At 30.9% G+C, this 14,850-nt stretch overlaps 1 protein-coding gene and 1 non-coding gene across 2 annotated transcripts; one reads left to right on the forward strand and one right to left on the reverse strand.

Moving 5' to 3' along the window:
* Positions 1-30: 30 nt before the first annotated feature.
* On the forward strand, positions 31-2,295 carry LOC130821623 (uncharacterized). The gene is made up of 3 exons (XM_057687410.1): positions 31-159; positions 380-528; positions 2,133-2,295. The coding sequence occupies exons 1-3, from the start codon at positions 31-33 to the stop codon at positions 2,293-2,295; spliced, it is 441 nt and encodes a 146-aa protein (XP_057543393.1).
* A 5,521-nt stretch (positions 2,296-7,816) lies between these two features.
* Positions 7,817-7,927, reverse strand: LOC130823004 (small nucleolar RNA snoR99). Its single transcript, XR_009046497.1, has one exon. It is a non-coding gene; the product is annotated as a small nucleolar RNA snoR99 (small nucleolar RNA).
* Positions 7,928-14,850: the final 6,923 nt, after the last annotated feature.

A 14,850-nucleotide genomic window follows, 5' to 3' on the forward strand; every position in this document is an offset into this window, starting at 1 on the left:
TATAGAAGGATCAAACTTCTAAGCCACACTATGAAACTGTGGGAAAGAGTGATCGAGAAAAGAATTAGACGAGAGACAGTAATTAGAGAGAACCAATTCGGATTCATGTCAAGAAGATCAACCCCGAGGCAATCCATCTTTGAGGAGACTGATGGAAAAGTATAGGGAGCGAAAGAATGATTTGCATCTGGAGTTCATTGATCTGGAGAAAGCATACGATAGCATACCACAAAGAATCGTTTGGAATAGCCTTAAGAATAGAGGTATTTCACGAAGGTACATTGAGGTAATATAGAACATGTATGACAGAGTAGCAACTAACATACATGCACTAGTGGATATGATAGAGTCTTTCCCAATTAAAGTGTGACTACATCAGGGATCAGCTCTAAGTCCTTTCATTTTTACGGTCATTATGGAGGAAATCTCTAAATCCACCTGGAAAACTGTACCATGGTGCATACTTTTCGCTGTCAATATAGTTTTGTTCACAGAAACCAAGGAGGAGGCTAATAGTAAATTGGAAGAGTGGAGGTGATGTGCAAATTTTATTTAACCGCAAGCGCACGGTGTACGTGTAGTCGCAGGTCGAACACAAGGAAGCTAGAACAAGAAACTTTCTAATCTACTAAAAATATTACTTGAAGAGAAATATGGTTGATTAGTTTTTATCTAACAAATTAAAAATGCAATGAAAATGGGTTGAAACTATATGATGAAGAAATTTAGGGTGTCGGGAATCCCCAAAATTCTTGTATGATCAAACTCTTATTAGTGTCTATGAAATGTCGAATTAATTATGTAATTAAATATGATCTTGTTAATCTCAAACTCTCGCTTCGTTGATTAACTATTAGATTTAGATCCTACTAATTCGATTCTCACACGCTAGATTTATTGAATGAACCACTAAGAATTTAACTAAAATTTACCCTAAAGCAAAGTTGATCCTAAGCTCACACTCTAGTTCTATTGACTAGTCAAACAAAGCATATTTAATTTAGGGTTATTGGCACAATTTAACCACTTTAATCCTAATTTCATAGACACTTTCAATCATCAAATCATACTTCAATTATAGGTTCAAACCCTAACCCTAGAAAATGAATTTACTCACTATTCATGGTGGAAGCAATGAACACAAACCCTAAGATGATACTAAACATGAATGAAAATGATAATATTGAATTTCCAAGGAAAAACAATAATTAAATTATGAGACACACAATTAAAGATCCAAGAGCAAAAATATGAAGAACAATGCTACTTTTAATAAATGACAATTTCTAGGAAAAACAATTAAAGTTTGACAAGGAAAGATTAAACTATAAAAATTTGATAAAAAAAAAAGATTAAACTACTAATAAGTAAGTAAATTAAAGACAAGAAATTAAAAGCTTACAAGTATTAAAATGGAGTTCTATGGAAGATGATGAAGAGGGAAGGAGGAAGAATGAGAAAGAAGGGGTTTTTCAATTTACCCCCTTGTGCTCCCTAAAGGAGGCTTAACCTAAATGCTCCTCATTAGCCCCTAAATAAACCCTAAGAAGTTAATAAAAAAAGATAAAATAAAACAACACACAACTAAAGTGACAAAAAAAAAACGCTGCCCGGAATCCAGAAGAAAAAGCCTAGTCGGCGTCCTCTTCCACGACCACGAAGCCGAGTCAGCTTTTTTGGCTGACAATTTCAGCAAACTTTAAAATATCGTTATTTCTTGCACGGTTATTGGAATTAGGAATATATTATACAATTGGAAAGCTCTTGAAGTCTAGTTTCCAATGCCGCAAACTTTTCATTAATGCGATTTTTTATCAAAAGTTACAGCCAAAAGAGTAGACATGTATCAAATTTCACCTCAAAACTTTTGCATTATTAAACACTCTTCTACTCTTTTGCTCATTTTCTTTGTAGAACATTTTCACCCAAGCTAAAATCTCCTTAGTGAACACCGTCATCATTAAAACCATAAGAACTATGCTTAAAACAATCAAAACCACTCAAAATCAACATGAATAACCAAAACGAGTAACGTAGCATAAATCTTCAAAATAATCACGGAATTACTAATAACGACCATCATTAAGGAGTATAAAATGATATAAATAAGTGCAAATAATTGCACTTATCAGAGTAGCGGGTAAGGGGTTGCGCATAAGCCATACGAAGACAGAGTACTTGCGATGCAATTTCAGTGAGACAGAATCGATAGGAAAGCCAGAGATGACCATAGAGGGAGAAGTTGTTGCTTGTACGTCCAAGTTCAAATATATTGGGATCGGTGATTCAAAGTAATGGGGAGATTGATGGAGATGTTACAAATCGTATACAAGCGGATTGACTTAAGTGGCAAGCAGCAACCGGGGTGCTTTGTGATAAAAAGTTCCCGAGGAGATTAAAAGTTAAATTTTACCGCGTTGCAATTAAGCCGACGTTGTTATATGGGACAGAATGTTGGCCCCTAAAGAAGGTTTTCGAACAGAGGATGGAAGAAACAGAGATGTGTATGCTAAGGTGGATGTGTGGTAATACTATGATGGATAGAATAAGAAACCAGAAGTTCAGGGAGAAGTTAGGGGTTGCACCTCTCTCCGCTAAGAAATGGCAAAACAGGTTGAGATGGTTTGGGCATGTGTAAAGAAAGACACATGACGCCCCAGTTGAAGGATCAAATGCATCATAGTCAAGGGCAAGAGAAGTCGAGGAAGACCTAGGAGAACATGGGAGGAACATATTAAAAGTGACATGCATGAACTTCACCTCTCCAAGGACCTGACCAGGGATAGGGGCAGTTGGCAGCGCCTTATCCACGTCTTAGATTACTAACCCGTACCTTTTACCCATCGTTTGTTATTGTTCATTGCCTTTAATTATCACGCTTTACCTTCTTTACTTTTATCTTTATTTTTAGTTATTTGTACGTATTCTATTTATTTTATTTGTAAGTTGTAGGTTTTTCTCTCTTTGAAGGTCTTTCTCGAGCCGAGGGACTCTTTAACCGCACTCTCCTCTATGGGTATGAGCTGCCGTCTTTCTTCCCTCCCTAAACCCTGACCATAGTTTTCTATGACCGAGATACACTGGTTACAATGATGATGATGACGATGACGACGACTAAATTCTTATTATACGATTGTTATCACGGTCCTGGCCGAAATTGTATTTTTGCAGTATACGTCCAATATTTTTTGCAAGTCTTTTGCTGGTCTTTCTCGAGTCAAGAGACACTTTAGCTGTATCCTTTTTTGTGGGTATATATATATATATATATATATATATATATATATATATATATATATATATATATATATATGTATATATATATATATATATGTATATATATATATATATATATATATATATATATGTATATATATATATATATATATATATATATGTATATATATATATATATATATATATGTATATATATACATATATATATATATATATATATATATATATATGTACATATATATATATATATGTGTATATATATATGTATATATATATATATATATATATGTATATATATATATGTATATATATATATATGTATATATATATATATATATGTATATATATATATATATATATGTATATATATATATATGTATATATATATATATATGTATATATATATATATATATGTATATATATATATATATATGTATATATATATATATGTATATATATATATATGTATATATATATATATATATGTATATATATATATATATAATTTATCGTATTTCATACATCATTTTCATATCCTAATCATAATTTGTACGAGTGAAATAAATTGGGTATGACAACTACTTATCCTACGAGTAATTTTTACTCACCAATGAAATGAATAGTGGATAATCATCCATGGGTTTTCATTTTTAACTATTTAGTGAGTATTTTGCTCTTGCTCTAAGCTTATCATATTCGCCCACCCGACTAGTTGATTCATGATATATTTAGTCCATGTTTATAATAGCTGTTAATTTCTTGCTCTTGCTCTAAATATTATGAGATGTCACGATCTGAGAATCCCAGGGAAATTTGTGAACGGACCTCAAAGTCCATGCAACAATGTTAGGATCATATTAACGGTAAAGTTTTAAAATGGGTAAAAGTTTGCAGTTATGAGTTACGCCACAAAAAGAGTGGAGAATCAAATGTAGAAGTGGAGAAACGTGCCTTTGAAGTTTACCAAAAATCGTATAACGGTAAACAATTTCAATTGATGCATTGTTTCAATATTATGAGAAAATTTGATAAATGGAGCATTAAAATAATGTATTGTTTCAATATTTCTTGTTTGTTATTGGGTTGTCCATTATTATTTCTTCTATGCTTTAATGGTTTGTTCAATTGCAGAATAAAAAGTTCTAAACATGAACTTGAGCAACCATTATTGCCTCATGAACAAAAGATTAGTGGTGAAAAGGTGTCTTCTACTTTCAATAGCTCCAGTTCTTGGAGCAAAATCACATTTTTGTGGCTTAATCCAATATTTGTAAAATACGCTAATAAGTCTCTTATAAAAATACGAAAATGTAATGACTTACAAAAGGTTTAAATTTGATAAATTAAAGACACTTTTTCTAGACCCATTAAGGACCCTAAACCCATCAGATTCGGAGGGTCTGGGTTTAGGTATAGGTATGGGTCTGAAAATTTTGGACCCTCAGGGTCTGGATCTATAAAAAAAGGGTCCGAGTCTATTTGGACCCGCTCCAGACCCGTCCCATGACCATCCCTACTGACGACATAGAGAAGACAAAGCTCAAAGCCCATGACCATCCCTACTGACGACATAAAGAAGACAAAGCGCAAAGGAACGGAGGATAGTACTTCTTCAGTTTCATCTGTGAACCTCGATACTTTCAATTCATCATTTGAAGAAAGCGCTACCCAAAGAAATGAATTAGGGGAACGTATGCTCAAATGGATAAGGGAACGACGTGAAGGAAAAAAAAAAAAAAAAAAAAAAAAAAGGAGGCGACGAAATTCAGGATGTTAAGTATGTTGATAGCTAAACCTGTCCTTGATGAAATGAAGCAAAAATGTACTGGAAGCTCAGAAACGAATTCAATAATAAGTTTAATTTTTGATTAATAATTTGAATATCAATAAGTACGTTGATGGCTAAACCCATATTTCTAGTCGTTGTTGTTTTTATTTAGTAATGCATGCTTTTTCAGTAATATCAACGTCATTGTAATTTGTCTTTACTAAGTTTTTTTATTTCTATTTGTAATTCCATTGTTACTTTGATTGTTATATTTTTAGTAATTGTAGCATCTGCTTTTAATATAATTGTTTGTGCATTGACACATTCTCTTTTAATATTATTGTCAATTCATGAATTGAAACATTTCTTATCAATATTATTGCTGCAAAATTTATCGTTTGAATTATTTTATCCTCCAATTTAAATTATTTCAGCAGAACTTGTCAATTCATGGCAGTTCATGCATTGAAACATCTTCTATCAATATCATTGCTGCAAAAATTTTATCTTCTGACTTACCTTATCCTCTATTTATAGAGAACATTATTAAGTGCATTATTATCTTGTTTATTAATTGTATAGATCCATTCATATGTCATCTTCATCACAGTCTTATGTTAAATATAAAGATCCACAAAAGTTCGCCCAAGAACAACCCAAAAATTGTAGTAGGATCATCAAGCATTATAAATGGTACAACATATTTTGTCACACCCGAACAATATGATGATTGTTATTTTACAACACTCTTAGCTTCGAGAAAATAGATTCTCGATAGACATATACATATGTTTTTGAAGAGTGATTTGGTAGATCATCTGTGGGAAAAGTTCCAAAGTTCTTATGTAGACTAATCTTCAAATGGAATAACGCAATCTTTTTTTTTTTTTTTTTTTTTCTTTTTTTTCTGATTCTATGTATTCTATACTTTAATAATGTATGTATTTTGGTTCTTTTAAGCTTCATATATCGTGTGTAATGTTATAAAATCTTAAATTATGAATTTTTGTGTGGGTTGAATTTTTTACGAATAGTAATATGCTAATTAATTAATAATATAAATTAATTGGGTATACAATATTTATCTTTCAATAATTAAACAAAGTACAATTATCAAATTTAATGATAAGAAAAAGAATGTGTGGCAGGATATATGCGAGTAGAAGAGTTAAAGTGAAAAGAAAATAGAAAAATTTCCCCTCAAATATTAGACAAATCATAGGAAAAATAATGAGAAGTAGAGAAAAGATGATGTTTCAAATGAAAAAAAAAAAAAAAAATTGTGAAGAGGATATAATCTTTTAGAAAAAAGTGTCCTTAATAATTTTTTTCCAAAAAGTACCTAATAAAAAAAATTTTGTCAAAAATACCTAATAAAATTTTTTCTCCACAATGAATATCTTTTAATGTTTTCTTTCAGTTGACCGTCAAATATAACGATTAACTGATCAAAATCGAAAATTCTTATTTCTCATCTTCAAATGTCTTTTCCAATTCAATTTCCTCACTATTTTCTTTCTTTACTTTTTACTCAAAATCGAAATTAAATTGAAATAGAAATAAGAAGAATATTGACCGGTCAACCATTATATTTAACGGTCAACTATAGGAAAACGTTATTTAATTCCCTTTGAAAAAGAAAAAAACTTTTTAAGCATTTTTTAGCAAAATTTTTTTTATTAGATACTTTTTGAATTTTTTTTTAATATGTAATTTTTGACAATTTTTCCTAATTTTTTTCTTAGATCTTCGTACTCTTAAAAGTAATAGCTTTTGTCCAAAATAATGGTGTTTTTCTTTTTAGCACCATTTGTTTTTTTTCTTTTCAGCATATAGTACACTTATTAATTACGTCCAACTATTTAGAGCACGTACATTATAAAGGATGAAATATCCTTTTTAATCCTTTTAAAGCCTTTTAACCGTCCTTCACAATGTTGACATATTCTCTACATAGCCTTTTAAATAAGTAATCAATTAATTATCGATATATTTTATAATTGAAAACCCATAGATTAATTAACATTACCAAATCAATATTATAAAATTAATATTATAAATTAAAATATATGAAAATATTAAAAATTTATATGGTGGGGTATATATAAAGTAGAAAAGTGAAAAAAAAAGATACAAAAAGATATTTAAATGTTGGGAAAAATTTAAAGAGGATAAGGATAAAAATAATACTCCCTCCGATCTTTTAATTTAGTTTCATTTCCTTATTTGGCAAAACCTTTGAATTAGTCCCATTTCTATTTGTGGCAATCCTTTTTTACTTAAATACCCTTAGTTCACACACGTAATTACAAATTTACCCCCATAAACCCTTAAATACCCTTACTTAAAAATACCAACTATCACCTTTTACATGGACCCCACACAATCCTTAATATGCGTGCCCAAGGGAATGGGACTAAATTAAAGGATCGGAGGGAGTAAAACATAATATAAATGAAAGAGATGATAATATGTCAAAAAGATAAATATTTAAAAGAATGTACCATAATACATGCTCTTACTAATTAATTCCAAATTAATTGTATCTCTTAACTATAATTAATTTTTAATCTAATATGGTCAATAAAATTTTATTTGATTCTATTTTATATCAAGATTATTAATATTAAATTTTTATATTTTTTTATAAATAATTATATTATAATAAATATAATTTTCATGTGACAAATCAAATTAGTGGCTGGTGGCTGTTTCTTTTCAGTACAAATTCATCCAAAATTAAAGCAATTATACTTATTATATTCTTATTAAGAGTAAAATAAATAAAAATGATGATTGAAGACTAGAAAACATGTATCATCCTGTATGATCAGCAAGAAATAAAGGAAAATACTGCTGACAAAGTGACGGATGATTATGAAATACATTTTAATTTCAGGACTCGTTCATCCCTAAAGCAATCATCAAAAATTTAATTCTTAATGCTCCAGGGGCAGACATTTAGTCCTGTTTAATCATTCGATTAACCCAGAAAAACTCAAACCCAGAAAATTAATTAATCAAAAGCCCTAAAAATTAAATCAAAACCCTAAACTTATGAAAATCAGAAAACAATGTATAAAATTTCCGAAACAAAAACCCTAATTGAATATAACCCAGAAAAATCAGAAAAAAGGGTTTCAGACATTCAAGGAAGGATAATAAACATCGTTAGTTTCAATACACTGATCAATAATCATCAACATTTCAGAAATCAATTAGTATAAGGAAGATCATATTAAGAAGTTTGATTAAACGATAAAATTATCAAACAAAAAAAGAAGAAAATGCCACACAATTAGAGGTTGAAGAGTGAAGAACGCAGTGTGAAGAGTTAAGGGTGAATAGAGACTTAGAGAGTAGTTATGGAGAGAGAATACAGAGGGGTTTTAAAGAGAGGACCTTAGAAAGGTGGCGATAATTAGGGATTTAGGGTTTTCGGGTTTTGACGGTTATGATTTATTTTGTGGTGATGGATTTGAAGGATCCGATGGTTTGAGATATTTCGTTTTTCTGAATATGAATCGTGTTTTTTTTGGAAATTCCACGTGATAAATTTAAATTTTTGGCTTTTTCATCATTTTTTTAATTTGCGTGGTGATCTTGAGCTTTCAAGTTTTCATGTGGTAGTTAAAAGGTTAAATTTTGTTTAAATTAAGTATTTATTTCAACTGAATTTCGAAATATATGGTCAATAAAATGTCATTACGTTGGGTAAAAATCGCGCAAACTTAACAAAAAAACATTCTTTTGTCTACCACATGTCCACATGGCAAAATTATAAGGTCAAAGTCACCACATAGATTTAGAAAAATAATTTGTCTACCACTTGAAAAGCTGAAAATTTAGAGTTATCACATTAAATTTTCTTTTTTTTTTTCTGGATGACGATGAATGGTTTGTATCTTGTATACTTCGTTGGTCCTCTTTTAAGTAGGAAAAATTGTTTTGTAAAAGGTCAATCTTTTATCCTTCTCCACATAAATAGCGATTCATCTATTCTTTTTAAAATAAAATTCATCTTGAACAATCCCATCATGAAAATCTGTTGTAATTCTTATTATTTATTTTTTGATCAGTTAATGTAGGTACTTATTTGCTGATATGCTCATTTTTTCTTTCTCCTTATGCTTCATTGTTGGTTAACTAACCCTACTCCTCTTTGGATGTAGGTACCCACATTAGCAGCTTAAAATGTGATAAGGGAGTGTTGTCAGCAAAAAATATACAAATGTTGAATTATTTAAAAATAATCAATGTTAAAAACTATTCACATCATATGAGCAATGGGTGGGATTATTTAGAACAATTTTTTATTTTCTAAATATCTAACAATTAACATTTTAAGAAAGAGTTATTTTACGGGTAACCAGTAAAATTATTAAATGTGACCCAAGATCGAGTATTAGTGTTCATGAACCCTTGCTTTGGTTCTTGAGACACTCGGGTTTAAATCTTTTTTTCATAAGTCGAAATTTGTCACATGTTTAACATGGAATTATGTTGGGGATATGTAGCTGGCCCAAAAGTTACTCTTGATTGTCCAACAATTTAAGTCTTATTTTATTGAAATTTAAAATAAAAGCAGGTAGAAAAGAAGAGACTATAAATAGTTGATTTTTTTAAAATCAACATAGTTAGTACATTTATTAAGGGACTTTTGGTGCTTTTGTTACACCCCTGAATTTTCAACCCCTTAAATAAACCAATATCGTGAAGGACGGGATAAAATTGGGGTGTTACATAAAAAGAAAAAGAAAAGAATTTAAATAAATGTTAAAGATTAACTTTAAAGAGGAGAGTGGAAATTTCGGCAGCATCTAAAAATGAGGATGTGATAAGCATAAGGATATACAGATAGATAACATAACTAAACTAATCTGAGGCCTTTAATGCCTTTCAAAAATATGTCACGACGGAAGAATCATCGTCGGCTCCTCAAATCATGACCTCTAATGAGGATCGTGGTTCCAGTGTTAATGCATCGATTTGACGGATACTAAAGGAGTATTCTTACTGCCATACATCCAAAAACTACGCATCGAAATCCAAACCCTAGTCATTTCATGTTCAAATATAACACTTTTTACCATTATCCATAGCAAGAATCAATAAAACTAATACACCACCAAATGTAACATGAAAGCCCACACCATTACTAATTTCAAAGATAATACCTTTAATTATTATTCATAGTAAGATTCAAAGAAACTAACACACAATCAACACACAACCCATAATTTCTAATCACACTTCAAACCCTAAATCATAAATATGTTCAATTTATCCATCAAACTCTTACCCCACAAAAAGATTCTGTAACACCTTGAGATTTTCTGACGTCATTAATTAATATTTTAATAACTTTTGAGTATTTTATAATTATATTAAATTAATTTTGAAGTAGTTTTAATAAATTCTTTTCATATACTAATTTAAATATTAACATATATTTATATTAAAAATACAATTACGATTCTAAATAAAGAGGTTCGAATCAAATAATTATTTTATTTAAAATGTGTGAGCACACGAAGGTGAATTTCTTAGTTGGGCCTCGCAAGAAAATGAACCTAGGTAAATAAATAAATAAGTGTATAAATAATATAAAAGAATGGATTAGAGTTGTGAGTACTCCTTCCCTCACTCACAAAGAATCACGCCGCCCACCTTCCTTTCCCTTTCACTCATGGTTCAACCCATTCCCTTCCCCACACCAGCAACTGTCGGCACACTCACCACCACCAGCCATTTTTTTCTCTTCCTCCACCACGTGCACAGTAGCAGTCGGCTGTTACCTACCAACAACAACCACAGCCGCGCGTCAGGGACCAGCTGTGTGCAACACCCCCCAACAAGCAGCCGGTCTGGGCCTCTTGCCAGCAGGTTCTGGGCTTTTCCACTACCTCAACCAGCTTCATTCTCCTCTTTATTTTCCTTACTAGTTTTAGCTTGGTGAGCCATCTCTTCTCCCCCTATTTGATTCCTCCTTGTTCCAATTGAAATTTATAAAGTTTATGAGAAAAGTGTTGAACTTAATATGATTGTTATTGAATCTTGTTATGAATGAGAATTGGATTGATGATTTGAATGTACTTATGAATTAGGTTTTAGAAATATGAATGAAAAGTGTTGAACTTTGTATTATTTTCATTGAATTTTTTGTGGGTAAGAGTGTGTTTGATGAATTGAACATATTTATGACTTAGGGTTTGAAGTATGAATGAAAATAATGGTTGTGTGCTATTTCGATGGTGTCTTAGTACATGAGCAACTTTAATTGTGTTGAATGTTGGAGTTTAGTTAGGCATGGTGATTTTAATTGGCCTTGTTGAAGTAAGAAATTATTAATGTTGATTACAAGTACTCTGGTTAGGCTATCAAAGTTATAAGTAAATAATATTAGTAACGCTATGAACATAGTGTCTACTTGTTGAGAATTATTAAAGTTACTTGTTATGATGTCTTGATTATAGTTCTTCCTAACCTTGAAGAATATAATAGATGATATTGCGATGTGATAAACTTGAGATTCGTCATTGTTGTCATATTAGCACTACATTAACATCGCAAGATTTAAGTGTGAATTGATATGTTATCTTAAAGTAACGTGGATCGATATAACTCAAATTGGTTGATGTAAAGGAATGATTCACACGATCCTTTTTCTCTTAAATTGATGGGAAGACTTATGTTGTGTTGAATTAATGAATTTTTGACTTGTATTGAATGAGTTGTGTGCGTGCTAGAGTAATCGAAAACTCATGTTGAATGGGTGATAGTGGTCACTTGGGCATTTAGTTTGGTATGGCAAAGTAGTTAAGGGAACTTATTAGTTCTACTCATAACTTATATAGGTGCCCATTTCGTAAGAGGAAAGTAGAGCCTTAGTTGGGTGATTTTGTGACTTTTGATCGTGCAGTGACGCTTACAGGTACGTACACGCAGTAACGAACCCTTATATGCAATTTTATTTAAGACATTATTGTTTATTGTAATAATATGCATTGCATCAAAACTATGAGATACTAGTGAGTACGCTTTATACGAAAAGCTATCGACTATGAAATCCTTGCGCTTAGAATAGTTATAAAGAGTGAGAGTGATAGTAGGAGGCGGGGACCACCCCCTTATTTATTTAAGAATTGGATTATGCTTTACTTGGAGTTAGAATGACTCCTTTATAGGTGAATTTCATATTTTGTTGAATGGCTCAGTGGGTTTTGGCGTGCTGCTATCCCAGGGCGCTCATTAATAATCGAAAGTGGGAGTTATTCCTATCTGATAAAGTATTAGATTAAGATTAGCTGGCGTGACTCAACTGGATTATGTCCGGTTGATTTAGTAGTCCCCTAGGTGAGATCCGACGGGATCACCGTAAGGGGGTATGAGCATGCTTTTGTCATTGGGCGCCGGATGGCCGATACTGCCCCTTGACCGAGGTGTTACCATGCGGGCCTTGCAAACCTCAATATGGTGGCCTCTTCACTGGTTTAGTACCCCAGTGTGTTAGTTTTTTCTCGAAGGTAGGACCCCAGAGGGTCAACTTGTAACACCCTAAGAATAGGTCGAACTTTTGAAAACACCCTTTATGAAAAACATGAGCCAAAACCTACTCATGGGAGTGTTACCGCCACATCTATTTCTAATAAAATAAATATAAGGCTTAACGACTAAGGAATAACTTAAATAACTTTAAATCCAGCAAAGGGTCTTACAACATAAGAAAAGGTATATCCATATAAAATTTAAACAACTAAAGGTAAAATTTAAACTGAAATACGACTCTAATAAAAGCTATATTTCTAAGTGATCCTCACTCCACGATTTCCACGCAATCAATAACCTGCAACATAAGAATGCAAGAAAAACAAGGGAAAAACTCCCAAAATCAAGAAATTGAGTAATTCCAACTCCATCCCGTAAAACGATTAAATTCGAAAATGATTTAAGAAAATAAAATATAATCAAATTAAAGATAATTTTAGAAAGTAATATATGGCTGAGTTTAAAAGAAAAAACAATTTGAGAAAACAATATATATAATCACAAAAACCAATTTATTAATTTGATATTTAATAATGGCAACCACATAATCAATTTTTAATTTGAGGGAACAAGAACGCTAGTAGGCCGAGGCTTTACCCCTATACTTACTTCATCAAGAGGTCGTCACCCCAAATAATTCAAGGTCAACAGAGTAGTCTCAGGGAACCCTAGTGTGCAAACCCCTTCTAGTTGGATGACAACAAATAGAAGGAAAACCAAACATCGTATCAAGTATCAGAAATAATAATACCTGTCGGTAGCTATACTAACCAAACAGGACAACCTGTTCATCACCCTTATACTTGGATCACAACAAATATAAGAGTTTCATTTCCCTCGTGTTACACTTTACGTGACTTAATATATTTTAATAATTAGTCGCGAGCACACAAACATATAATCAAACATACATTATACATTTTATTTTATAACCATAAATTTTCCCAATAAATATATATATCTGAGGAATATTTAACTGAAATCTCATTTTCCAAATCAACATTCTAATATCAATTGGTGGCAATAACAATTAATATTATAAATATTTCTCCTTTAAATTCAATCGCATTTAAAAATCATTATTTAAATAACAATATAACTTTCATCAAAATAATAATATTATAAATATTTCTCTTTCAAATTAAACCGTATTTAATTTCGTTATTAATATAAATTTTATCAAAATAGTAATTATAAATTCATGTTTGAGAAAAATAATAGTAAAATATAATTTGAGAATATATAAAACATAACATCATATAAAATAATGTCATATAAAATCATGCATCCTATTTAAACACATTAATTATCACTTACCACATAATACTAACGGGATAGTCCTATATAGATGAACATTGAGAATTACCTTGTCACGCGATCCTAGACAACTTACGCTCCTAATAATCTCTGTCTACGAATCTGCTGTCTGCACGAGAATATAATATATCTCAATTTAATACCACGATCAACCCATCGAAATAAATAAATTAAAAAACTCCTTTTCCTTTTATATACTTTATTTAAAAGAATAATTTTAAATATGTAATTTAAAATTGTAAGAGTTAAAATAGAAGAAAAGAAAAAAAAACAAATCATAATTATTATAAAAAAAAGAGAAAGGTGGTTTTTCTCCAGGATACCCACGAAAAAGAAAGAAGAAAGGGAAGGAAGATAGAGAAGGAGAAAGGGAGAAGGAAGAAGGAGAAGGTGCCGACCGGCAGTGGCCGCCGTCGCACGCCGGTGGTATCCTGGTGACTGCCGTATCACCGGAAAACTAAGGTCAAAAATAATTTTTTTTATCAAATACAAAATGTGTAATTTGGATTGAAATTGGTAGAACAATATTATAAAGAGATGAAATTACATACCTTTAATATCAAAATCTTGCCTTTTCTTGATTAAATTTTAAGCAATTGGAGGATGGAGGAAGTAGTTTGTAGGAGAAAAAGGAAGTGTGAGTAATAATGTGAATGAATTAAGGGTAATTGATTTAATTTATAATAAGTAAGTGAGGTTAGTTACAAGATTTAGAGGGAGAAGTGGGAAGTTATTTGTTAATGGGGAGTTATTTATTTAATTATTTTTATTATTTTTAAAATTTCTGAAATTTATTTATTTATTATTATTATTATTGTTCTTTTTTTTTTAAAAAAAAAAAAGAAAATGGATGTTACATAGCTGGAGGGGGCATGAGCTCATACTTTGCCATGGACACCAGATAACTGATAACGCCCTTGGCCATATCACTATGCCAGGAAGTAGAGAAGGATTCACTGATAGAAAGTTATTTAGTGAT

The sequence above is a fragment of the Amaranthus tricolor genome, chromosome 8, assembly GCF_026212465.1.
Source record: "Amaranthus tricolor cultivar Red isolate AtriRed21 chromosome 8, ASM2621246v1, whole genome shotgun sequence".
NCBI classification, from domain to species: domain Eukaryota; kingdom Viridiplantae; phylum Streptophyta; class Magnoliopsida; order Caryophyllales; family Amaranthaceae; genus Amaranthus; species Amaranthus tricolor.

Excerpts from the sequence above, each read along its gene's own strand:
- LOC130821623 (XM_057687410.1), top strand. The coding sequence starts at position 31 with ATGAAACTGTGGGAAAGAGTGATCGAGAAAAGAATTAGACGAGAGACA. Across the intron at positions 160-379 it reads TTGAGGAGACTGATGGAAAA|GGATCAGCTCTAAGTCCTTT; the intron begins GTATAGGGAGCG and ends TGACTACATCAG. Across the intron at positions 529-2,132 it reads GCTAATAGTAAATTGGAAGA|AGTAGCGGGTAAGGGGTTGC; the intron begins GTGGAGGTGATG and ends TGCACTTATCAG.